The sequence below is a fragment of the Apis cerana genome, linkage group LG12, assembly GCF_029169275.1.
Source record: "Apis cerana isolate GH-2021 linkage group LG12, AcerK_1.0, whole genome shotgun sequence".
In the NCBI taxonomy this organism is placed as follows: domain Eukaryota; kingdom Metazoa; phylum Arthropoda; class Insecta; order Hymenoptera; family Apidae; genus Apis; species Apis cerana.
Genome location: NC_083863.1, coordinates 2,237,406 through 2,264,674, shown reverse-complemented (window position 1 = coordinate 2,264,674; position 27,269 = coordinate 2,237,406). Strand labels below are relative to the sequence as shown.

The window sequence follows — 27,269 nt, the reverse complement described above, 5'->3', positions numbered from 1 at the left end:
GCTCATACAGATTTTCCAATAAAACGATAAATGAAACTAAATAACAGAAGAAAAACCACAACTATAACCGCGGTATTAAGTTTCTTCTCAAGTATAGATTATTCGTATAAATGAATAATAAGTATCTATATCTCGAGTTTCATGTCATTAACTTCGCGAAAGTCGTCTTTGAAATTCACAAATTTTTCTCGCAGAATGAAGTTCGTTTTACGATTTTCAATCCATATGGCGCTTCTGTCAGTCTGCGTGAAATTAATTCCAATTTCAATTAATCATATTGCATGCCTTTGTACTACATAATAAATAGGTTGTTCAAATTAAAAATTTGCGAAACATCTTCGAAATAGAAATTAATATGTTCTGCTTAATAAATTTTCTTTTTAAAAAATTAAAAGATAAAAATTAAAAGATAAAGTATAAGATAAATAATTTAGTATCTTTAGTTAATAGACAATCAATTAATTTTTTAAAAATAAAAAATAAGTATATTTTTTAAAATAAAATTTAAATTTTCTTTCATTTAAATAAATCATTATAATAATCTTTTTGTAAAATATTGAAAATTATTATTTCAATATTTCATGAAACAATATAATATATTCATAAAATAAAAAATTTTACGTTAAGAAATGATGATTAATAAAAGATTAATAAAATAAAAATTTTTATTATATATTATAAAAAAATTAAGTAATATAATAAGTATTATAATAAGTATTAATAATAAGTTAATATTAAGTATTATAATAAGTATAAAATTAAACATATTAAATTTTTTTATATTATGAAAATTTAGAAAATAATAAAAATAACAATTGAAAAATTTGAAATATAAAAAATTTATAATGTTAAATTTATAATATTTGATAAATGTGATAAAGATCTTTTATATTTTAATTAATATTTATTTCATTTTTTAATAATTTTTTTTAGAAGAAAATAAAAACATAAAAAAGTAATAAATGTTTACAAATCTTAACTCAAAAAGATATCTACAAATTCGAAACTTTGTCAAATTGTCACTAAATATTTATTAAATCGTTTATTTTTTATCCCTAGGTTAAATTTTAGATAAATTTTGGAAAAAAATAATTATCGAGATAAAATTTTGATGTTTCAATAGTTATTGCAAGAATAAGGTGATAAGTAGGAAAAAGTTGGAGGAAAGCGGCGTGATGATCGAAAGAAAGTTCTTGGCCATAGAAACCTCATTTGACAGTGAAACTAAAAGTTAACAAGAAACTGAAAGACATTTCGAACAGAATGTATAATAGAAAAAGTAAACGTATATTTTAGTAGAAATTACCTTTATCTAATAATTTATAAATTAATTAGATACTAGAATGTATATTCTAATGTAAATATCTTATATCTTAGAAATATTCAATATGTATCAATTAATAATGTTTCATGAATATTTGTAGGATATCTTTAAATATTTTATATTAGTGTAATTTATAAGTCAAAGATTTCATGCATAATAATATATTAATAAATAACATTAACGAATTGACAAATTACATGTTAAAAATTATAGATTTCTCTTGAAATTTTTCTGTTATATCAAATAAGATAATTATATATAAGATAAACATATATTTATCTATGTTATATCAAATAAGATATATCAACTAAATAATTTATGATTTATAAAACTTTATTTTTTTAATAAAATTTAATAATATTATATAAGAAAATTTAGAAATAAATATTTATAATTTTTTAAATTTTATTAATAATGTTGAATTCTACAATGTTTCATCTAATTAATATTGTGTTATTTATTAATAATCTATAAGAAAAAATTTATTCAAATGTTAGATTTCTTATATTAGAATTCATCAAATTTAGATGAATGTTGATCTTTAAGGTATATATATAAGAAAAGAAATGAAGATGAATATAAATTAAATAAAATAAGATTCAACATACAAATTTCTGTTTTCTTAATAAAAATATAAATTGATATGTGAAAATTTAAATATTAAAAGATTTAATTCTTCATGCTTTCACGTAACAAATTTTAATCAGTTTAAAATGAATAAAATGTCAATTCTTTAGAGAAATAAAATACCTACAGAATTTCTCTCAATTAAATTACCATTAATATAATTCATGAATTTTAAACATTTTAAAATAAATGAGAAATCGTTTTTTTATACATAAAAAATACGAAATTTCTTTTTATATATAATTTAATTAATTTCCTCTCATTTTTTTTCCTCTGAATCTCTTTTCAAAATACATATTGAATCATTCTGTAAATAATTGTGTTTTAGCTTATTTATTATTTAAATTTATTTATCTTATTTTTTATTTTAGCTTATTGTTTATTAGTTAAATTTATTTTTATATTAAAATTTATAAAATTTTAAAATTAACAAAATTATTAAAATTAAAATTTATAATCAAGAATTAATCAAGTAACACATAATCTTGATAAACTTTATCAAGATTCTCTAAAATATATAGTTTTTTTATTACAAAATAATATTTATTCATACTCTTCTATTCGAATTATCAAATTTTAAATTTTGTTTTATTTAATGAAAAACTTTTTAAATGGCGAAGTTTTTGAAAATGGAGGCTATATAAATTAATTTAAAGCAATATTATTTTAATTAATAAAAAATAAAACATATTTTAAAAACTTGTTTGAAAAATTAAAATTGTTTTTATTCAAATTAGATTTTCAAAATTTAATTTCATGGGAAATTCATAATTTAATCAGGAAAAATCATATTGATTTTGAACGAGAATATTTGAATTAAACACTGGTGCAAGAAACGCAGGAGGCGTGTGTACACCTGTGGATATTTGAATCGCGAGGCGTACAAACAGAGGAAAGAAGAAAGTCGCCTACACAGAATGTTTTTCATCGGGAACTTCTAACTAGAAATCTAAATTTTTCCAGCATTGAGTCGCACGATACAAGTAACTTTCGATTGCTATCGTGTCGACGAGTTTACACGCATCATGACATAGAAAAAAAATTTCTTTTAATTTTAAAAGTTACTTAAACTTAAATTCAAAACAATATTATATAAGAGAAATAAGAAGAAAATAGAACTTACTCTCATCGTCCTGAATAATTCTCGAACAATTCTATGCGACAAATCCTTGTCGATTTAAGACAGAATCAACGAAATAACGAAGATTCGTTAAATAACGAGAAATGGGGATTTTCTTTTCTGCACACAACTCAAATAAAATATCGTGGAAGTCTCTTTTCACTTGGTTTTTCGAGAAACGATCGACACTTGTCACTTATCGTTAAGATGTACGATTAATTCACTGTCACTAGGAGTTCGTTTAAAAATCCGTTGTAATTCAAAAAGAAAAAAATATACACGAGAATGAATGAACAGAGATAAACAAAAACGATAATGAAATAAAGAGAGAAAACTTATTGAAAGAAAGGTATACAGTGAATGAGTGGTTTCGTACTCACCAAGCTCATGATGCTGTCTGTGCCCGCACTTGGTTAGCACGCGGCTTTTACTCGGAAAGATGATCTTCAGATAGTGATAGTTCCGTGGAAGAGGAGGGGTCCACAATCCACGTGGATAAGATGAGAAACAGGCCATATCATTCCTTCGCTATTTTCCAAATATCGATGTGATTCGTGAACAAAATTGCGATAAGAGGGAGATAGATATTTGTAATAATTTTGGAAAAATTAGAAAAAAATTGTTTATAAAATTATTTTTTTCATTTAAAAAAAAACATTGGAAACAATTGGAAAATTATATGTTATTTTTTAAAAATGTATATAATTACAAAAATATTTTTTTATTATTTATATAATTAAATTCTCTTCTAATCATATAATTTTAACGTTTTGAATTTCTATTTTTCAAAATTGTAATAGTATTTAATATGATATATTCCTTATTTTATTATCAATTTAAGATTTTAAATAATATTTTTATTAATTTAATTTAAATAATAATAATTATGATATTTTATTGGAATCTTGTAATATGGCATTATGGCAAAATATAAGTATAAAATAAATTTTTTTATTTAAGGCATTTAATTAAATCAAGTTAAATAAAATATTTCAAATATAAATGAAATTGGCTAATTCTTGATTAAATACGTATTAATTATTAATAGATAATTAAATTACTTTAAATATGAAAATAAGCGAAAAATGTAAAACTTTATTGTTTAGTCCTTTTGAGAAAATCGAGATTGAATATTATATAGTTAAGATAATATTTATAAATTTTTATATTTATATTTATAAATTCGATTTTCTAAAAATTAATTTTTAAATAAAAAGTATGTCTTCTTTATTTTTCACAATTTTCACATTTAAAATAATTTCTATAAATAATTTATTCACATATTATAAAAATTAACTAATTTCATGTATTTGAAAAACTTGATTTATTCGAAAATAAAGCCTTCTCTACAATTATTCTTGGTTTTCATCTTATTTTAAGCTACAAAATCTCTTGTAGATCATTTGTGCCATGAATTATATTATAATTTATATTATACTAATATAATTAATATATAAATATATTAATATATTATTTATATTAAATTAATATATAATAGCTAGAATAATATATATATAATATAATATATTATTCAATATCTGGAACCTCGTTTATCTGTATTTGACTGTGAGCCAAAAAATTTATGTTCAAGTAACTAATCTATTTATAATAAGTCTGCATAATTCTGTATATTTGATATCAGTTATAATATAAATTAAATTAATTAAAACTTCATATGAAAATATTAAATAATAATAAATAAAATATTATTATAAATATATATAGAATATAATACATATGACGTATTAGTATATATATATATATACACATATAGAATAAGATAAATTAGCCGAAAAACTGTTCTTTATAAAAAAGAAAAAAATATAAAATTAAATGTTTTCATTTGAAATTTTGTTTTAGAGAAAATCAAATATGAAAACTTTTTAAGTATAAATGAAATTAATAATTTTTTATTGGATACAAGTAAACTATCAATAAAACATAATTATTTTATAAAAAACTTATAAAATTTCATTGTTTAAGTCATTATTTTTGAGAAAATCGAGATTAAACATACGTAATCAAAAGTTATATACTATTAATGTGAAATTCATATTTTTAAAAATTAATTTTTAAACAAAATTAATTCTACATTCTTTGCTTGTTTTCACATATAGAATAAACTTCTATCTATAATTCATTCTCATTCAGTTGGAAATTAGCCAATTTCATTTGTAGTCAACTATATAGAAATTTGATTTTCTTAAAAAGTAAAACTTTTCTAAAAAGTTTTTCAAAATACTATTTTATAAATTTTATACAATAGATTTTTTTCTTATTTTTTTATCAGGATTTAGTTCGTATTCATTTATACATATATAAGTTTTGAAGTATTTTATATGTATATGTAATAAGATTCATTATTATCCGTGAATTTCAATATCTGCGAAAGATCTTAGAAGCAATATCTATTTAATTATATTTAATATAAATAAAAATAAAAGATTAAAAATTTTAGTAGAGAGAAGAAAAGAATAGAAATTATTTATAATAATTTTATAAAAAAAATTTTAAAAAAAGTTTATAAAATTATTGCTTTGATTAAAAAAAATACTAATATTTTAATTACTTTTAATAAGAATTTATAATTTATTGAATTGAATCTTTATTTTAATTTTTAAAAAATTATTTAAATTTAAAATTATTTTCATTAAAATGTTCAAAAAATAACTATTTTTTATCAATAATAAAATATAAAATTTATTAAAAAATTCTATTAAAAAAAAAAATTTGTTTTTAAATAAGAAGAAGAAGAAAAAAAGAGATAAAATTGGATCTATACTTTTATTACATAAAATAAAAAGTTATATATACATATATTATTACATATAACAGTCTGAAATTTCTAATAAATGACTTGCTTTTTATTGATACTTACATCAAGCTTGAATCATAAGAATTTTTTTGAGATATATTATTATATTAATAATATAATAATAAATAATTGAAAAATTATCAGAAATTTATTTTTTCCTTATATTATCAATTTCGTTGTCCATTTCGAAGTAACTTCCAATATCTATAAAAATAAAAATTCTTAAATTGTAATTCTTAAATTTATTATTATTAAATTATTATTATTAAATTTTTTAGTTCTTTATTTTATTTAAGATTTTTAAAGACAAAATTTGAAATATATTTAGATATACTTAGATAAACTATCCTAAAGATCAAAATAAACACAAAAATTGTTATATAAAAACTTCAATTTAAATTATTTTTTTAAAGAAATTTAGATTTGCATTAGATAAAGCAAGACAGATATAATGTGAAATAAATGGAGATAAAACAATCTCTCCATTTTACCTATCTCTATCTTATCACAAACTTAGATTGCTTATAATTTAATAAATAAATCTTAATCAATATTTAAGTATATTCTAGTATATAAATAATAATACTCTAATAAATACTTTAATATTTGCTATCTAAAATTGACCCTCCATAAGTGTTTCGGATATATTAATATTTTATATAAAATAATATGATTTAAACAATTGAATATTTACAATTATAATAAAAAGAGATGAATATGTATTTTTATATAAAAAATATTTTATTATAATATATTATTTATATATATAATAATAAATATTTTATTATTATATACTATTAATTATAAGATATTATTATTAATTAAAAATTAATTAAAAACAAATATTATTATAAATATTATTTTGAATATTAATAATTTGGATTTTATATTTATTATATTTTAATGTTTTATCTATTTATTTTTATATATGACAAAAAAAAAAATATTACAAGTTTGAAACGAATAGAAACAATATTTGAATTCATATCATGAAATCTTCTGTATTAGAAAATGAATAAGGAAAGAAAGTATTAATTATATTATTATTTTTAATATAATAAAAAACTAAAGATAAAAAAACTGAAAAAAAAGATTTAAAAAATTGAATAATCAATGTATCTTAATTAGATTAATTTTTTACAATAATTTTATAATCCTTTTCTCTAAAAAATTTTTAGTTTTAAGTTTAAAAAATTTAATTTGATTTAATTATTCTAGAACTAAAATAATTAATAATAAAAATATGAATAATTAAATTCAATAAATATTAACATTAAAGAACATTAGATGTATATGATTAATTATTACTATATATATTACTCAATATGTATTATGTCTATATTATATATTTGATATTATTTAGAAAAATGTTTTATCTTTATTGTATGCTTACATAAATATGCATCAAAAAATTGACTTACGTAATTTTAATACTATAATTATGCGTAACATATGGCATCGATCTCTTTAAAAATTATCATTTTTTGAATTCGTAATAATTAAAACTGGATTGCATCAGCTGAAAATATACAAGAATGTAATCTATAGCTACGGGTATGACCTTTAATTGAATCGCAAAGCAGAAAAGCGAGAACCATGGCGGCGGTCTTGTTGGCGAGATTGTACTTTCGCTGTGTGGTACGCTTTTCTGACCGAGAGTACAAAGGTTGAAGGAATAATACTGTGGAAATTGAAACAGGAAAAAAAATGGTACGTAATATATTGAAAACAATGACTGTCCTTTCATTGTTACCGTGTAAGAAGTTATGTATATCAATATAACCTCAATGGACCAGAAAAATAAAACGTCATTTTCAGAAACTTTTTTAAAAAGTAATTGATACAATTAATTTATTCTTATTTTTATTATTAAAATATTGTTTATATTTATAATTGGATATAATTCATATGTATTAATTCATTAAACCAATAGAGTCACTCCAGTGAATCCAGTGAATCAGATGATGGTGGAGACGATCAAGAAGGGTCTTCTTTTTCGGAAACAAACATTGAGGATGCTCTAACGTCTTTCAGAGAGCAATGGCAACGTGAATTAGAAATATCACCAAAACGGGATCGATCAAAAACTCAATCTACAAAAACAGTTAAAGTTGATGTTTCTAATGATGAAGAATCTATTGAAAGCAAGGTATAATGATCAATGTACATTGAAAAATATCTGTGTATATATATATATATATATAAAACATAAATAAATATTTCAGGCAAAAAATTTATTTTTGAAAGGAATTGAATATGAGGAAAGAAGGAAGTTCTATGAAGCAATTCAGTTCTATAAACGTGCTGTGTTATTAGTTCCTGATATTGAATTTCGTTTATATGAATCAACTAAAGTAAAAACAAATGATGATAGTCATGAAGGATTTGATAATGACATAAATAATATTGATGACAATGTTGAAAACCATAATGAAGAAGATGAAGAAGAAAGTGATTTATATGTTAAATTATGCAAAATCATAAATCAAAATAAATGCGTTTGTTTTCCTAAATTTGAACAAACTGTAAGTATTTATATATAAAATTATATAATAATTATAAAAATATGCATATTTAAATATTATATATATAGATATTATTGTCGTCGAATATCATGGTAAATATTTCAGGGCATTCCTTATTTCAGACAACACATATTTCTGCCTTGCCTATGGAAATAGTATTATATATTCTAAGATGGGTTGTATCCTCAGAACTTGACTTAAGATCTCTTGAAATGTTCTCCAGAGTATGTCGCGGATTTTACATATCTGCAAGAGATACAGAAATCTGGAGACTTGCTTGTATTAGGTAGGTCATCTCAGATATGTCTTACTAAATCTTGTTAATAATCAAATTATTATGCGGCGATCAAATTGCATAGAGTATGGGGTGTAAATTGTGGAACTTATACTCCAAAATATCAATCATGGAGAGACATGTACTTGCAACGGCCTAGACTGAGATATAATGGATGTTATATTAGTAAAACCAGTTACATTCGTGATGGTGAAAATAGTTTCCAAGATCGATTTTATAGACCTTGGCATCTGGTAGAATACTTCAGGTACCTGAGGTATGTAATAATATAATTTTATAAAATATTTATTATAAAAATTGTAGATTCTTATTTATTTCTATATTATTTCTTTGATAAATAGATTTTTTCCGGAAGGAAGAGTTTTGATGCTAACTTCAACTGATGAGGCCCAAAGTTGCGTAAATTCTTTAAAATATCGCACTCCGCGCAATTCATCGGTTCTTATTGGTCATTATAGATTACATGATAATTGCGTCATTTTAATGCTCAAAAAACAAGAAATAAAAGGAGTTAGTACATACAGAAAAAAGAAAAAAGAAACTATGCATGATAGTGGGGAACAAACATTTCATATTGTAAATTTTAACTTATATTATATTAAAATAATTACTTTTAATTATAATAAAATTTAATAAAATTGTTATTGTTTATAGGAATTTGAAATTCAGGATCACCATAGACGGTTAAATTCGCAATTGAAGTGGTTAAGTTATACGATATTTACAAAGTATAGAAATGGCCATGAAGCGAAAATGTGTTTAAAAGAACCATCTGTAAGAGAATGGAGAGTATCAGCTATTGGTGGACGATATCCATCACTTAAATTTAGCAGAGTTAAAAGTTATACTCAAGAAAGTGAAGCTCCTTTACAGTAATTGTAATTAAATATAAATTTGGTGGTTTTGATTATGTAAAAATACGTAATGAAATGAAAATTTAAGAGAAGACTATATTCTTCAAACAAAACGTTAAAAGTTGTACAAATACACTCTTGATGTACATTGCAAATACGCACGTTAATGTTACATTCTTCTGCTTATAAAAATGTATTCTAAATATATCACAATGAAAAAAATTTTATTCTTAAGTCATTATCGAGATAATTTTTATCAATAATATCTAATTCTTGCGTTACAGTTTTCTCTTAAATTTTATCATCTACATTATTTTTCATATAGATAATGCGTGAATGATTCATAGATTTAATATATTGTTTATTATGCACTTATATATGGTGCCTTATGTGCTTTTAACATAGGTGCTTTTATTTCAAAATATATTATTTTCGTTTTTTATTTATTTATTATTTATCAACTTTTCAATAGAAATAAGATAAAAAATAAACAATTTCAACGCAATAGATATATGTATAATTAGTTTTGATCAAACTTTATAAAGAATATAAAATTTCTTTATAAAGATATACAATTTATCTCGATGATCAGATCCGCAAGGATACAATTGTAAAAAAATATATTTATCTAGCATTTATATTATCTATTAATAATTTTTTCATTCAAATAAAATATTTTTTTTAAGATATTCTTGTGGTTCTGCTCTTTTTTAATTTCATGTAAAATAAATTTGTCATAACATATACATTTAATCAAATATATCGAAGAAATAATTCAATCAAATTTATTTTTTAAAATTTATTTTGTAAAATTTATCGATTGTGAATAACAGATCAATTTATGCACCTGTGTGTGTAATTTCAAATGTGAAAATGAATGAATCTATCATACACTTCTATACTTTGATTCCTTTATATATATATAGGCAATGAATTTATGTATGAATACTTGAAACCCCTATGGAATTAAATGAATTCTAATCAATATTTTGGAACAGTTTTATTCGTTTTTACGAATGGTATTGATATTGTAAAATGATGTGTATTCAAATCAAAGAAACGAATGTCTGGGAACACATCTTGTAAATTACTATGGATCTTTAAGTCTTATAATCAATAATAAACGTATTTTTGATGTGCTTATTCTAGTTTATTCTATTTAAAGAATGATATTCTTTTGCATTTTAGAATGGAATTCGAATTAACATTCAAATCAAAGTGAACATTATTTATTTATAATATTCTCTGTGATATGACAAGTTAAATTTTGTACTTGTACTTGTACTTCTATTATTCCACGTATAGTGAATATTGCTCATTTCTTATTATCATTAAATTTTGGTACGTACATATATGCATATTCTTTTATTTCTATTACTAATTAAAAAGATATATACTTTATGGTCACGAAGTATTTTTGTCGTTTGAACAAAATAACCGGTTGGCATAGGCTCGTTTTATCACAGACTTCATTAAAATATGTTTACGCATGTCATTTCATCACAGTTCATCGTGCTTTAATTGAATGAAGATCGTTTCATTGCACGCAGACGAGTTGATTATCCAAGTGAGATCTTGCAGAGTTGCAGCATGCATCGAACAAACCGCCAAGACAACCAGCACATGCATTAAATTATGAGAATTCAATATCAGGTCCAGTTTGCCTGGTATCCATTTTTCAGGAATACGCATGGCACCTATAGTTGCTCCCACAATCGCTATGAGATCCTGAAAAAAGATATATATATATATATATATGATATCAATATTTTGAAAATTTCTTTGATATTTTTCTTTAATCCTTTATAATATATATCATATTTTATATTATTTATATCGTATTTTTTAAAATCTTATTGTATATGTTTCTTTTATTATATGTTGTTGCTATATTACTATATTGAACCAAATAGTTTATTGTAATTATTGATTTTTAGTTTTTCAAAGAGTAAAATATATATAAAAATTTTATACAAAGATATAAAAATAGTAATTAATAATATTATAATAGAATCATATTTGATTATATATAATTTTATAATAGAATTATATAATAAAAGAGTTAATTATTATTATTAATATTTCTTTTTTACGTAAATTATTAATAAATAATAATTGTGATTATTATAAATAATATATAAATATATAATAATAATAATGTAATATATAGTAGTAATTACATAATTAATATATAATATTAATAAAAATTTTTACAAAAATATTAATAAATACCAATAATATATCTATAATTAAAATAATAAAAAGAATAAAAATTTTAATTTTATATTTTACTATTTTACTTTTAATTTTAATCTTATACTTTATCTTATATATATCGCCAATTTTATATATTATTAATTATTATTAATATAATATTTTATGTACTTTAAGTATTTTATACTTATGTAGTAAATATAACTACTTACTTTCTTATATATTATTACTTATATAAAAATAGTAATTAAATATTTTATCTTTCTAATTATAAATAAAAGAATGTTTATTCAAATATATTTTTATAAAAAATTAAAAACAAAATGAAATAAAAAATAAACATTATGAATTATTAAGGATTAAATCATTACGATTAATATAAAAAATATATATATATTTTTTTTTTTACCTGTAGTACAATATGAAGTAAAGCATCTGGAGAACCACCGCCAATGCCGAAACATCGTAGAATCAGTACTAACATTCTCATGAGAAAAGGAGGTGCAAAACATAATCTTCTCTCCCACGGTGACTGCGCATTCATTGCCTATATAAAATATTTATAATATTTAAGATTGAAGATTGAAGAATTTTAAAGAAATTTAAAGAATATAATATAATATACCTTAAGAAGTCCCCATATACTAAGGAAACAATAGATAAACATACAGCTGTACCAATAAGTATCACATAAACAGTGAACTGTTGCTGCTATCATAGGTATTGCTCCTAAAATTTAAACTGAAATTTTATTAAAACTGTTAATCATCTGATAATTAGTAATGCAATAATAATTTAAATAAGTACCAAAACTTTGGCACAGCCATATACCGATCATATCTAATTTCAATAGCGATTTATAGAAGATTTCATCGTAGTTTAAATTCATAAAAAGATGATAAATGAATGATCCAATCCAGGGACTTACAGCACCGATTAAATGGCACCAAGATAAGATTGCTAGGAAGATACCTTTGGTATTCCATGGAAGAAGTTGAGGAATAGTCAATAACATGTATAAAATGGCAAATCCTAAAACATGATTTTTTTTGTATTAAAAATCATATAATAACTAATTATTTAATTTATTATTAATCAATTTTAATCTAATTTTTATCATAACTTTTACATTAATCAAATTATTTACTATAAAAATAATTCAAGTTTATGGAAAAAAATTGAGAAAATAAATAATTTATATAATATTATATAAAATGAATTTTTTAGTTATAAATAATTCATAATTTATATTTTGAAATATCCATATATTTGGATACATTGAAAATTCATTAATAAATGATGTTATATAATCATTTATTTTTAAAGTGATGCAAATTTTTTAGGAATGCATTATTTTTTATTTTTTTTAAAGACAAAAAAAAGTAAAATTATAAAATATAAAAAAAATCTAATATCTTTATATGGATGAAATATAATCAAATTTATAATAATATGCTAATAATAAATATCAAGATCAAGCAATAATAATTTTTCTTTTTTACAAATAAAATCAAATATATAATTAATTTTCAATATAATTCAAAATTAAAATTTATAACAAATTTAATATATTTTATTAATATTTTTGAATTAATCACAATAAATATATTTATATATTATATATAATTCTTAATGTATACATATATATATATATATATATGGATACAACTTTTATAATAAATTAATATTTTTATTTTTAACATTTATATTATAATTATACTTAAAAATTTATTAATTCTTTGCAAAAATTATTTTTAATTATTTCATATGAATAATAATTTATAAATATTTATACATGAAAATTTATAATGTTATTTTTATTATACAAATATAAAATAGAAATTTTATCTAAAAAATTATATGTAATTAATTGCATGTAACATAATATATAATTATATACAATATTCATTTATAGAATTTTGTCTTTGTTAATTATCTCATATAACATAAGAATGTCTTTGTTAATTATCAATAAACAATATTTATTTTTAATTAGTTGATTAAATAATAAACGTGAAATGCCTGTATAATGCCTGTATAATAAATATTATATCATGTTTATCTTTATAATCTCTTTTGTACATTACTTTTTTGATTATTAATAAACTCTTTATGATTTGATATGATTGACACAATATATCATTTATAAAATATATGATTGACACGATGTATCATTTATAAAATAAAAATTTTCATAAATTATTAAAAATTTTCATTATTTTCATTAAAAATTTACATTATATTTTAAATTATTCGTTATTATTATGTATTATTCGTTGTTATATTGCATTATTAAAAATCAATTAAATTGTTAAAAATTCATGAATATTAAACAAATAAGAGCTTCTGTTTAATTTTTTATATTTGAATATAAAATTATTCTTTGAATATTTTATTTTATTTTCTTTTTTTCTTTGATAATATTAATTATTTCTTTGAATATAAAATTGATGTTATCAACATGATGCATGTATAATAGATTTCAAAAAAATAACATATGGCTTCGTTAATCGATCTTTCGCTATCTCACAATGCGTCAATAGAAATATAATGATTTCTCATATAAATTGACCTTGAAAAGCTTAAGGTTAATCCAATTTTCTACTTTATTGAATAACGGAATACAACTTTTTCTTTCTCCTCACCTTTGAACATTTTAAAGTGATTATATACTGAAAATCGATATGATGAACAATAGATATTTTTATATTTAATTAATATTTTTATTGAAACATTACGTAAAAGCACATATTAACTATTTATAAATTAAAGTTTCATTGTATCAAATCAATTCAATCAATTTCCTAAAACCATAAGAAATGAAAGATTTAAATATTTCTTGATATAATATGTAAATCATAATTATATTAATATAAAAAAATATATAAAGTATCTAAAGTATAATACTCATAACATTTAAAGAATGAAATAAATCTTTATATAAATTTTATTTTTTCAGTTATATTCATAATATGAATTCGCATAAATATTCTTAAACATATAATTTAATCTTAAATTAATAATTAAATAAATATTTTATATCTTCCAATCAAATCACAAACAAATTTAACAATTAATCTAACAGCAGAATCAAAATATAATATGTATATATATAAAGAGACTTTTTCGTAGTATAACTGAAAAAGAAATAATTAACTTGTCATGAATTAGTTCATCGAAAAAAAAATTTTTTTTCATTTAAAGTTTTTTAAATAAATTAAAGAAAAAATTTATAAATGATTAAGTACAAATAATTGACTAATTCTCGATTAAATAAAAATGAAGCAAATAATATGAAAATAAGCAAAAAATGTAAAATAAATTTTTTTTATTTAAAAATTTGTTTTTAATAATATTGAATTTGAAAATTCATGGATTATATAATTTTTTGATTATACAATATTCTTGAATTTTTTCAAAAATAAAAACTTAGTTGATAAAGTTCTATTTTTTGTTTACCTTCATATGTAGAATAATAATTTATTAATAATTCATTTGTAATTCATTTCCCATTTGGAAATTAATTAATTTCATTTGTAAGTTTGAAATATTTTGAAACTTGATTTATTCATAAACAAAACTTCAAATGAAAAAAATCTTATTGTTTCTTTTTGACTTATTTTTTGATGAAAAATTAATTCAATTGTATCATGAATAATGGAATGCTCTCTCTTCAAAATTAATACTCTCTTCAAAATTCAACAATTAAATATTAACTACAATAAAACGTCGATTATAATCAATCAAAAATTTAATCAAATTTGTAAATATTGCACGAAATAATTAAATATTAATATTAAATAAAAAAATTAGAAATAAAACAATTTTCAAATAAATAGATATTTATTATCAGATTAAGAGAATATATCAGATTGTTTCAAATGAAATAATCTTTATACGATAATAAAATAAAATCAAATCTTTATATAATAAAATAAAATAACTTTTGGCTTATCGAAAATCATATTAATCAAAGTGACTCAACAAATTCATACATGTTATCGAAAAACAAAAATAAAATTATTATAACTAATTAATTTTTATTAATAATTTTTTTATTTTTTTTATATTTATCAATCTTAATTTTTTACATATATAAAAGATTATTTCTTTAAATGTAATATTTTTTGAAAATTCCTTTATATTCTATTATAATTCTATAATGTTAAGAAAAATTTTTTATATGTTATATTACAATTTTTTTATTTAGATATAAATCTACATACAAAAACATATGAATTTGATATTGAAGCATAATTCAATTACAACTTCCTTTTTTTATTATTAATTAACGAAGAATTAATATAATAAAATAATATTCAAATTGTATTTATCTAACTTTAAACTTTATAAATTAATGTGTATTATTTAATGATATATTTAATGTATATATTACATTTTATATAGTTATTATATTTAGTCACCTATTTTTCAATTGACCATTTATAATAATCTAATATATTTATATATACTTAATAAGATATATGTTATTAGAATATAAACATTAATATTAATCTATATATTCGGATAATCAGTTACTTGAATAACAAAATTTCAAATAATCGGCGTTCTATCGTATCTGTAGATCTCAAAAAATCAAAGAATCATATCTATATCTTTATAAATAATATTTTCTTTGTAAACAATGTTCTCAGAACTCACCATGTGTCAAGATATTGACAGTTTCATTGTGGATGTAAAACAAACTGCCGAGACACTGGGCCACGGTCATGAGGGGTCTATATCCAGTGCGGATGTGAGGATTGAACTGCAAATGCTGCGGCATGTCGCTCCATCTTCGCAACAAACGGATCCCCGATTCTGATTGCAATGGTTTCTTGTACATACTCCTCTGATTACTCTCGCAATCGAGTCTTTTACCGTTGTTCTGGTGCGGAGGATTGGCTGCCTCCGCATGTTGCTCGTCGTCTCGAAGCGACGTCGTGCAGGCGGAATGCTGGTGAGGAATGACGAAGCACACGGATGCACGCACACGCGAAAAAGTGTAAAAGATGTGTTCTTTGGCGACGGCGATGTCGTTACTGCATCAGTTTTGTGTTCGATGCTCTTCGTCCACCACCATCCACGACTCCGACCTCTCTGACGGCGCCGTTACCACGGAAACCGCATCGATCCTCATCGCCGAGAGAACGCACTCCTCGAATACACGCAATCAGTTTTCGCGGACTTGGCTCGTTGATTTGGCTGGTAGAAATGCTCTCCAGAGACGCACCTCGATACGGTCATTCAGTTTGCAAGATGACGTTGATTTTAGAATTTATTTAGATTTGTGTCGTGGGAAGGATAAACTGTAATGGTTATTTTTGAGAACGTGTAGAATTGATTTAAATCAAAGATGGATCAAAAGTTTAGATTATTGCGAAAGTTGAATTTGAAATTTTACGAAGTCTCGAAACTTTTTTTTTGAAATTTATAATGCTTATTTTTTTTTTATCTAAGGAATATTTATTTTATCAAAATTTTTAAAAAATTCTTTTTCGAATTTAGATTTTTTTTTTAATCAACGAATTTAACAACAATTGTTTTTTTGAGTTGAAAAAATTAAATTTATATACTTCATTTTATTCTTTATTTTTATTTTTTTATATTAACGATTACAATGGATTGTATCAATTAAAGTGTAAACAAAAATTTAAAATTTATTATTAATTAAAAAAATAATTTTGTAATAATAAATAATTAAATAAATAATTAATATTGTCATATTCGCATTACATACAATCATATTCACATTCTTATATATAACTATTATATATAAATTATTTTTTATTTGAATTTCAAAAATTTTGAATTACAAAAGTTCGAGAATTCGAAATTTTTTAAGTTTTGAAGTTCTATATTCCATATTTGATGATCATTTATTAAAATTTTAATTAATATATAATTAATATATTATATTAGTGTTAATTTAATTCGTTTTTTATATAATTTTTTTTAATTATAATTAAATTCTATTTTTTAAAGTATTATTTAAGTATATTAAAAGAAATATGATATTTAATATATACTTATAGAATATATAGAATAAATTTGTAATTTATAATTTAATGATTATAAAAGATATAATATTTATTTAATATTAATATTTTTCATCACTATTTTTCTATCTTGATTCAATAATTTTAGAAGTTATATTTATTGTATTTATTGTATAATGTAGTATAATGAGTATTACATTGATATTAAAAAATAATATTGATTTTGTGTAGAGTAGAGCATAGTAGTAATGTATTCATATATGCATATCCAGTTTTCAAATTATGTATAAATATATCTTACACAGTTTAGGAAATTTTTTATATTTTTCGAGAATTTATATGTAACAATAATTTTATGATTTATAGATGATATTATCTTTTAGTTTGACCAAATAAAAAAATAATTTTATTTTATTTATTCTTAAATGATATTTATTTTCAAAATTCAATTAAATTTTATAAAAAAATTTATTTATTTCAAAAATATAAAAAATTTTTTCTTTAAAGTTTCATTTAAATCTTCCTTATATTAAATAAATTATTGTAAACATTATTTTATTTTATCTTATCTTATTAATATAACTTTTAATTAACTATATTATCAAATTATTTATTTAATTGATTTCTAAGTTTAGAAAAGTAGAATTCTTTGTTAACATAAAATTTTTAATTAATTTTTAAATGGATTATTATAAACATTAATATAAGATATTTGAAATTTTATATTTTATCAAGAACAAAAATTACACATGACATAATTGTTTCGTTAACCTATTAGAATATCTATTATTTCTAATATTATTATTTCTATATCTAATATTTTTTATATCCCGATGGAAAAAATAAATAGAAGTTTAAACTATTAACTTAATATACATGTATAAAATTAACATAATATTATGAAAATCAATCTAAATAAAAGTTAGTATTAATTTTGTAAAAAATATCCATACGTTTCATACGATTGAAAACAAATAAAAAATCTGTAACCAATCGATTTGTTTGATAGTTCTAGTATTCATATATGTTTTTCAATAATGTCGTGTTTAAATATTATTTCATTACTTGGTTTTTAATAGGATAATTGAACTTCTGCCAATCAATTCCATTTGTCAAATTATAAACTACTATTATTTAAAGGATAAATCGTAAGTGATAAAAAGAAATATTAAACTTTTATTATGTTAGCAATAGCTATACGAATTGTTTCCGATAAATAGAGTTTTATTATAGTATGATAGCTTACCGGAAGTTGTTTTGTCAACTTCCTCAGTTTGAAGTCAGTTGAAGAAATTTTCTAATAGTGAATTTTTTCCTTCTCAATTGAATAAATTTTCAAAATGATGCTTGTTTTTTTTATTGATCTTGAGCTAAAAAATGTATAAAATTAATGTTTTTTTATTCGATTTTTTTTAATTATTATTAATTATTTAATTATATATTAATTACTGATAAATGAAATTTTAATTATTTCAAAATAAAAATAAAGTAGTCATTTCAAAATAGAAAAATTTTTATTGAACTGATTGATATGAATTATTTCATAATAAAGATTTTTTCTTTTTTGAATTTTTTCATAAATTAATAATAATATTTTGATTAATTAATAAATCTTAATATTTCTCTTCTTGAAAATTTTTATTTATATATCATCAAACAATTTGTATTATAATTAATAAATATTAACAAATATTTTTAATATGTTAAAATAATAAATTAAAAATTTTCCTATTATTATATTTTTAATATCTTCAGCTAAAAATCTTTTTTAATTTACTATTTTCGAAATAAAATAATCTTTATTTGAAGAATAGAGAATATTTATTTAAAAATAGAATATCCTTTTTTAAATAAAATGTAAAAAATATGTTATAAGAAACATCTATTTTGAAAATTTTCTTTTAGTGTAGATTAAAAAATAAAAAAAAAGTAAACAAAAAAAGAAATATCTTTTAATATTTTTTTGCAAATCCTAACAATCCTTTTATAAGAAGAATTGCAAATTGTATACTTTGAATTTTTAAAAAGTTTTTTACATAGTGTGTTTTGTCTTTTTCATTTGTATATTTAAATTCATGTTATGTTTAATTTCGTTCTATATTTAAGAATTATTTTTCATTTTTTTATTCATTTTTCTAATTCTGACTGAGTTATTTAGATAATTTTTTTTTACTTTTTCATTTTTCATTATATTTTTATTTATAAATTTACTAACCTTTTATTCGATCCATTTTGTCATTTTTCGATATAAAAATCAAAATTTACTTTTTATTTTACTTCAAATGAAACCGAAGGAATAGTTATTGAAATGTAATACGTTACATAATTCTATTATATATATATATATATGTAATATATATATAAGATTAGTGCATATTATGAAATATAATATATAATACTGTTTCTTCAAATTTTTTTTTAAATATCATATATTTAATTATAAAATAAATTCTAATTCAACTTACTTTTCTAAACAATTAATTAGTTCTATTATTTTATATTCACAAGAATTATTCAATCAATAATCTAACATTTTTTGTAAATTATATAAATTTTTTGTAAATTATATAATATTGCAATTCATATTGCATTTTCTTCATGTTCTAATGTAATTTTAAAATAATTTGTCAAATACAAATTATATTAAATTTAAAATAAAGAATATTTTTAATTTTTTAATATTTTTTTATAAATTTTCAATAACCTCTCATATTTAACTTCTAAAATATAAAATCATTGAAATATTTTAATTATTCACCAATATTCATTGATTTACTATTATTTTTTGAAATAAATTTCGCTATATTCGATATATGTAATTTATAGCAAATTTCTTCATAATATATATTGATATTTGTTAAATTTGATAAATAATATCAATCTATTAATTTCAAACTTTAAAGAAATATTTCATATGCACCAACCTAATATATAATCACTTTTTCATATTTGAAGACCAATCATTTTGCCATGAAATTGAAATTTATAAAACGTGAATGACAACCAATATTTTTAGCCTGTTCATTAGATCAGGCTTCGGATAAGATATGAATCTTGATTTAGGGCCAACATTAAGCGCGATCTGAACACCGTATAAAACGAAAACGACGTTGCGATGCTCATTGACTCTAGATTGTTCTCGGAGTGATTGCCTTTTTCTCGCGAGAAACGTCATTCATTGTCTTTTAAGGAAAACAGGAAACAAGATCTGACGAAGGAACGTGAATTTTACGTGACTTGCCTCCTGCGGCTTCAGCCGTTAAAAAAAAAAATAAGGACAGAGACTCGATTCGAATCAATGGACAGTTTCCAATTTGTAAGCTTATATAATTAATTCGTGAATCACATTGAATTTTATTTGCTATATACGATCACGTTGTTTCTTTGTAATTATTTGATCTATTATCGGTTTACACATAGATTGATTAAGATGGATATAGTCTTTGTGTTTTGATTAAAATTAAAAGTAATACTGATTTCATTTTCGTATCTGGGGTTAGTTCGTTGTTATACGGCGCAAGCGCTATAAAATACGTTACTTGCATCGAGTGTACTCAGTAAACTGGATAAAATGGGTGCACGTTTAATACAGTGTCTATTTTATCGTTTTACCGCGAGAAATATATTGATGTTAAATAGTGTAATAAAAAGTCAAAACAATTACGGTTATTTTTATCATAAACGACAGGTATGTCAATTAGAGGTCACGTGTAAAAAATCAAAATAATATTCTTTTTTTTAATATCATTAATCTCATTAATTCATTGATTGTGATTTTCCCTCCTCCATAACACGATTGGCGCAGGTTCAGTCAAATCACGTGGCCTTGTGCATGGAGTAATCACAATCACATCTAGTTATCGACGTGCCCTCATCAAATTCTCTTGTGCTAAAGAGCTCAGTATACCTTCAATGATCACAAAATATAATGCATGGTACAACACTGCTTTTTTCTTTTTTGTTTTTTTTTTTTTTTGCAAAACTGATTGTGAGTCTTGATATAAAGTTTCAAATTAAAAATGCAAATATAAAACATCGTCAAAATTTATAACATAATCAAAATGGTTACAGCATTCCTATAGAGAGTTATGGACAATCGCAGCTAATTTGATCCCTTCTGCAGTAATGAAATGCTACGTCCAAAAGCAATCTAAATTCATTGATCCGATAATAGGGGTGAGTTAAATTTATTATATATTTGAAAACATACTTTGTTATTTTTAATTTTCGCGGTTTTTTTTTTATTTATCTTGTATAGACACTAGTCTGTATCCATCTTTTACCGATAATATTATTATCTTATCAATGAGGTAAGTAGTTACTCTTTTCCATATACTTGGGTGTGGTGCCACCTATCATAATATACAGAGGTCATCAACTAGTCACTCAGAATTTATATGATTACTTTAGAGCCTCGTGAACATAATCATGAACTTATATTCATTTAAAATTTGAGTATGTTTTGGAATTTAATGACTTTAATAAAATGTGGTGTTCTACGAGTAATTACTAACCTAATTTGGGGACAGGTATGTAAAGTTTCTTTAATAAAATAAACGTAACATACGTATAATCTATAATAAAAGTAAGTTTGTTTTTTTAAAATGTTATTTTATACTTTTTTGCTACAGAAATATTAATTTTACTTTGCATTGATAATATTTGCATAATAATTTAACAATAAAATAATATTTTTATGGATTTTGATTCATTGCACGTTTTCCTCGTGCTACTTATAAGCGAGGTTATCAAACGAATGTATTGTACGTGTCGCAAATGTCGTTTAACTTACATTTAATTAAAATATTTTATTTTTTTATTAATATCAGTTTTATCATAAATATTTATTTGCATTATTAGTAGAATTTAGTTACTTAAAAATAGAATTAATAAAATATTTTATACATATATATACATATTCAAAGTGAAATATGTATATCTTTTTTCAGTATTATTTATTTAAAATTTGGTTAAATTTTGAAATAAATTAATAATATTGTAATTAATATTGTAATAATTATTTTTTAATTATGATGAAAAATATAATTCTATTTCAATCCATTTATGAAAGATTGTACACTAATCATAAATGAAAACTATTTATTTTTCATACATATTTTAATGATTTTAGATTTAAGAATATTTTCTTTTTATTAAAAAAGAAATTTTTAATGAATATTTATTATTGTTTTTATAATAGTATAGCCGGTATAATTTACATACATATGTTCCATCTTTTTGTATCTGCCGGAAGTATATATATTTGAGGTTTAGTAAGCTAAGTTCGTGCATAGTCGGTTCAGTTCGTAAATAGTCGGTTTTACGATTCCGTACGAATATAGTCGAATGCTATTCGCCAATCGCATCGATCCAATATCCACATCGTTGTCACATACAACAGTGTCGTACGTAGCACATCATTACGCTCTTTAAGTATTTTGTGTTTGCAAGTATTTTGGGACCAATTGAACTTGATTTCTTTCTTAAATGTAAGTTTCATTATCGTAACATTATCATAATATATTAAATTTGAATTATTCAAAATGTCTAGCAGAAATTGTGCATGTGTTACGTTCACTGGTACTTGATGCTTCTCTACCTCCAAGATGGCCGCCGTTTCATGAAAGTTCCCTTATGGCGTATGCTTTGCGGTTTGTCTCTCCACTTGTAAATTTTGTCGCTTTCACATCGTCATGGTTACTAAATATATATGCATTGTACATTATCACGATGCATAATCTATTCTTTGAGAATACTAGTGTATAAGTTCGATGTTTCGTCTTAAGAAGCGAGCATTTCGTTGGCATTGATTTTGCTAGTGAGCGTGCCCACGCGTATTCATTATTTCATTCTCATTTCATTTCCCTACTTTTTATTGCATCTGCCACCATGCATATTATATTATCGTTCCAATTGTCTTCTCTTTGATATTCTTCGGATAATATATAATCCAGTGATTTTGGCGGGATTTTCGTTTTCACATGAAAAATAACTCCTTTGGATTTCATGTGAAATTGTATTATACTCTCAACAGAGTTTCTCACAAAACATAGGTATATTTTCTTATTTTTTCGGAGTGGGCTGTTTTTCTTGTAGTGCTTAGTATAGTTTTACGATGCTACTGCCCACATTTTGCAGAATTTTTTGAGCTGATGTCCACGTCGTTGTCAAAAAATCCTGTCATACCACAAGCATCATCTTCACGTTCCTGGATATCATCCATCCTCAGTTTCATTCGGGATCAAGTGAGCTTGTTTCGTCTTCCTAATGTAAGTACATGTAGTGTGGTTTCATTAAAAAAGCTCTGGTCCTAATATTTTTCCAATATTTGTAATATTATTATCTACATATTGCATACAGCTGAGATTTATAATTCTTCTCTGTCATGTTGATCATGCCATATTGATAATGATGTGAAATCAATTACAAAAATTTCTGTTATTAATTATGAATCATTTGGGATCTATAGTTGTAGTTGGATTTGTTGTATGTCATTTTTATTATTTCTTCCTATTTCATTTTACTTTTATTTCTTATTTCATTATTCAATTAATTATAATATCTTATAAATATTAATAAACAAATGTTATATTAAATAACATTTGCTTACATATATTTATAATGATTATATTTAAAATGAGATGTATTCAATACCAGTGAATTTTTATATTTTAATGAATTTTTCACTTAAATAAATTATATATAAATAACGATAATTATTTTTTACATACATATACATATATACACATATATTTATATTGTTGTTATATTATTTATATCATTTTTATATTTATAAATTTTAAAATAAAGAATATATTATAAATTTATTAATATTATTCATATTAATATCATTTTTTATTATATTTTATTATATCTTGAGCACTATAAAATATTTCTAATTATATATACTCTGAAAAGAAAATTTAAAAAATTTCTTGTGAAATAATGATTATGAGTTATAATATTAAATTGAAATTCTTCTTCGTATGAAGAAATTGATAAAAAAATAAAAATAGTACAATTTAATATTGTTACATTCATTAAACAAAATATGTTCTTTATCAAGAGATTTAAATAAAATGTTTCATTAAAAGATTAAAAATAATATAAAAATTATTTTCATGAATATAATCTTCTCTAAAGACAATTATTTGATTTTTTCTAATATTTATATATTTACATATCCTAAATAATACAGATTAATTTGTTTCAGATGCCACGAAGCAGGAGGCGTCACCGTACTCGCAGCCATTCAAGAGCACGTTCAAATTCTGGAGGCTCTCTTCAATATGAACACAAGAGACGCCGCATAGATTATGAAAGTCCAAGAAGTAAAGGGACATATAGGTGAGTGAAAATTAACATTTATTCCATAATCTATATTAATATGCATCTGACTGAGAATTCAGGTGATTATTTTTTAATTTTATGTGTAATAATAAAAAAATGTATTGTATGTCATACTAATATTCTATGCAAATTTTAATTCTGTTCAATGCATAATAATGTTTGATAGTGACATATTTAAAATATATGCAAATCAATTAAGCACAAAACATTGTTTTTTAATAAATTATCAATCACAAGTATCAAAGTATATTTACTATTGCAAATATTTTAAAAAGAAGACTAAGATTATTGAGAATGATTTTTGTAAGACTTGCGCAAAAAACATTAAGAAAGAATATCGGAGTGGGGAATAAGTAGAGCTATAGTATATGAGACCAATGCCACGAACGCGGATCTCCCACTCCTTAATGCGCCTAGTATGAACTGAGGAGACGATAGAAATTCTCCATGAGATCTTTATGGCTGTCAGTCGTGATCGGTGCGTTCGAGCTTCCACATTGTTGTCCGGGAAAGTCTTGACTTCAAGATTTACCGGATATAATTGATTGAGTAGGAAATAATCTTTGGCTATTATCTGAAAAAGCGATTCGAAAAATTTACGTGAGTGCTGATGTGGGTTTTATCCGAAATGATTTCATTGGGAAAAAGTTGCAAACGTGCGAAAGGTATAAATGAGTCGAGGTACATGTGAGGATATTTATTAGGGTTTGGAGATATGTGTGCAGTTTAAGATAAATATTTTATTTTGATGTTTGTAATTTCCCGCGTAATTTGATATTTATAATTATTGGAAATATGTAGATAGGAATTGGAGATAGTAATGTAGTAATATTGCTTTTTTTTTTTTTTTTGGCTGATCTAGTATTTTATGTATTGTTTTAATTGATAACGATTCGCTATTATTTTCACAGAAAAAGCTAATTATCAGTTCTGTCTGACCATTTATGTACATTATAATTTATGAATCATAATGAATCGCGAACAATGATCGTTATATGCTTTTTGTGAATTCTGTTTATTCAAATCTATACAAGATTTTTTGTTTTTTGTGTTTTTATTGTGTATTTAAAATCACTATTTTGAATAAAGTTTACTTTGTGAAGAAATGTTTATTTGTTAAGGAATAGAAAATATTGAAGATTAATAAATTACCTGTGTGCTAGTAGAATTTTTTTATGATCAAATTATCAGATTAGATTAGTATAGAGCAGAAAAATTAAAGAACATAATTTGATTTCTAGAAGAATGAATTAAAGAAATTATTTAGAATGTTTGAAAATCTATTTCTTAAAATAAAAAATAATAATGAAAAAATGAAATATAATATATACATAATAATTATTTTATATGGAGTTTTTTTAATGATTTTAATATAAAAGTGTATATTTCATTGAAATAAATGATTTTATAACTGATAATTATCTTTTTAACATAATGTTATAAAAGTATTAATAATAGTAACAAATATAAATGTGGATAATTTCTAAGATAATAATTATCATACTTGATATGAAATATCATTTAATGCTTAATAGAAAACAAATGAACTATTGTATTATTAATATTACAAAATTTTTATGAAATATTTATATTTGTATTTAATTTAATATAAATAATTAGTTTTTAAAAATAACAAAATTCTTTTATATTTAATAATATAGATATAATGTTATATTTTAAATATGCTGTTATGTTGTACTATTTTAAAAAATATTAATTAACGATTTTATTAAATTATATTCTCTAATATAATCTCTAATATAATATATCACATTATGAAATAAAATACTAATGAACATAAAATAAACAATAAATTCTATTTTCAATCTGACTTTTTCAATCTGAAAATTTATCTTATATAATAAAAAAATAACTTCTGTAATATCGATTTTCTAATTTGAATAATTCATTAGAAATTCTGTCATGATCAATATTAATAAATTTTTATTAAAAATTTAACTTTAAGTTTCTTCCATTTAAAATTATATAATATTATCAAGTATTTCCAAAAATGAACTTCAGATTTTGTGTTTTATTCATATATATATTTTTATTTTTAAAAAATTTATTTATTTTGGGGAAAATTAATTCTATTTTGTTAAAATAAAATTACACATTTATATATATTTATTAAGATTGTCATTTT

At 21.4% G+C, this 27,269-nt stretch overlaps 4 protein-coding genes across 16 annotated transcripts in view; 2 read left to right on the top strand and 2 right to left on the bottom strand.

Annotated features, from left to right (window-relative positions):
* LOC133667099 (putative mediator of RNA polymerase II transcription subunit 12) overlaps positions 1-7,447 on the bottom strand; it is a 42,766-nt gene extending 35,319 nt beyond the window's left edge. Inside the window, exons 1-3 of one of the 2 annotated variants that reach the window (XM_062083286.1) lie at positions 7,308-7,447; positions 5,950-6,090; positions 3,075-3,599 (exon numbers count right to left, since the gene is read on the bottom strand). In XM_062083286.1, coding sequence (XP_061939270.1) covers positions 3,075-3,080 — 6 coding nt within the window. In that variant the 5' untranslated portion in view covers positions 3,081-3,599; positions 5,950-6,090; positions 7,308-7,447. The remainder of the gene's footprint in view (positions 1-3,074; positions 3,600-5,949; positions 6,091-7,307) is intronic. The other variant, XM_062083285.1, reaches the window with a different exon arrangement.
* Positions 7,448-7,454: 7 nt separating this feature from the next.
* Positions 7,455-10,703, top strand: LOC108002753 (F-box only protein 9). The gene is made up of 7 exons (XM_017064592.3): positions 7,455-7,596; positions 7,820-8,035; positions 8,112-8,411; positions 8,534-8,697; positions 8,771-8,962; positions 9,048-9,282; positions 9,361-10,703. The coding sequence occupies exons 1-7, from the start codon at positions 7,594-7,596 to the stop codon at positions 9,580-9,582; spliced, it is 1,332 nt and encodes a 443-aa protein (XP_016920081.1). The 5' UTR covers positions 7,455-7,593; the 3' UTR covers positions 9,583-10,703.
* A 70-nt stretch (positions 10,704-10,773) lies between these two features.
* Positions 10,774-27,269, bottom strand: part of LOC107992959 (progestin and adipoQ receptor family member 4) — a 62,721-nt gene continuing 46,225 nt past the window's right edge. The window contains exons 2-7 of one of the 4 annotated variants that reach the window (XM_062083290.1): positions 16,656-17,083; positions 16,437-16,595; positions 12,582-12,746; positions 12,400-12,503; positions 12,184-12,321; positions 10,774-11,288 (exon numbers count right to left, since the gene is read on the bottom strand). In XM_062083290.1, the coding sequence (XP_061939274.1) occupies positions 11,061-11,288; positions 12,184-12,321; positions 12,400-12,503; positions 12,582-12,746; positions 16,437-16,560 (759 nt within the window). In that variant the 5' untranslated portion in view covers positions 16,561-16,595; positions 16,656-17,083 and the 3' untranslated portion in view covers positions 10,774-11,060. Of the gene's footprint in view, positions 11,289-12,183; positions 12,322-12,399; positions 12,504-12,581; positions 12,807-16,436; positions 17,084-27,269 lie in introns of all 4 variants that reach the window. The other 3 variants (XM_062083288.1, XM_062083289.1, XM_062083287.1) reach the window with 3 other exon arrangements.
* The window catches only part of LOC108002549 (serine/threonine-protein kinase Doa), an 81,769-nt gene continuing 75,455 nt past the window's right edge, over positions 20,956-27,269 (top strand). Inside the window, exons 1-3 of one of the 9 annotated variants that reach the window (XM_017064314.3) lie at positions 20,956-21,089; positions 21,845-21,949; positions 24,987-25,120. In XM_017064314.3, coding sequence (XP_016919803.1) covers positions 21,072-21,089; positions 21,845-21,949; positions 24,987-25,120 — 257 coding nt within the window. In that variant the 5' untranslated portion in view covers positions 20,956-21,071. Of the gene's footprint in view, positions 21,090-21,292; positions 21,462-21,575; positions 21,762-21,844; positions 21,950-22,108; positions 22,303-23,106; positions 23,263-23,345; positions 23,425-23,820; positions 23,827-23,911; positions 24,043-24,971; positions 25,121-27,269 lie in introns of those variants that run through there. The other 8 variants (XM_017064298.2, XM_062083283.1, XM_062083282.1 and 5 more) reach the window with 8 other exon arrangements.

Excerpts from the sequence above, each read along its gene's own strand:
- LOC108002753 (XM_017064592.3), top strand. Across the intron at positions 8,036-8,111 it reads AAGAATCTATTGAAAGCAAG|GCAAAAAATTTATTTTTGAA; the intron begins GTATAATGATCA and ends TAAATATTTCAG. Across the intron at positions 9,283-9,360 it reads GGGAACAAACATTTCATATT|GAATTTGAAATTCAGGATCA; the intron begins GTAAATTTTAAC and ends TATTGTTTATAG.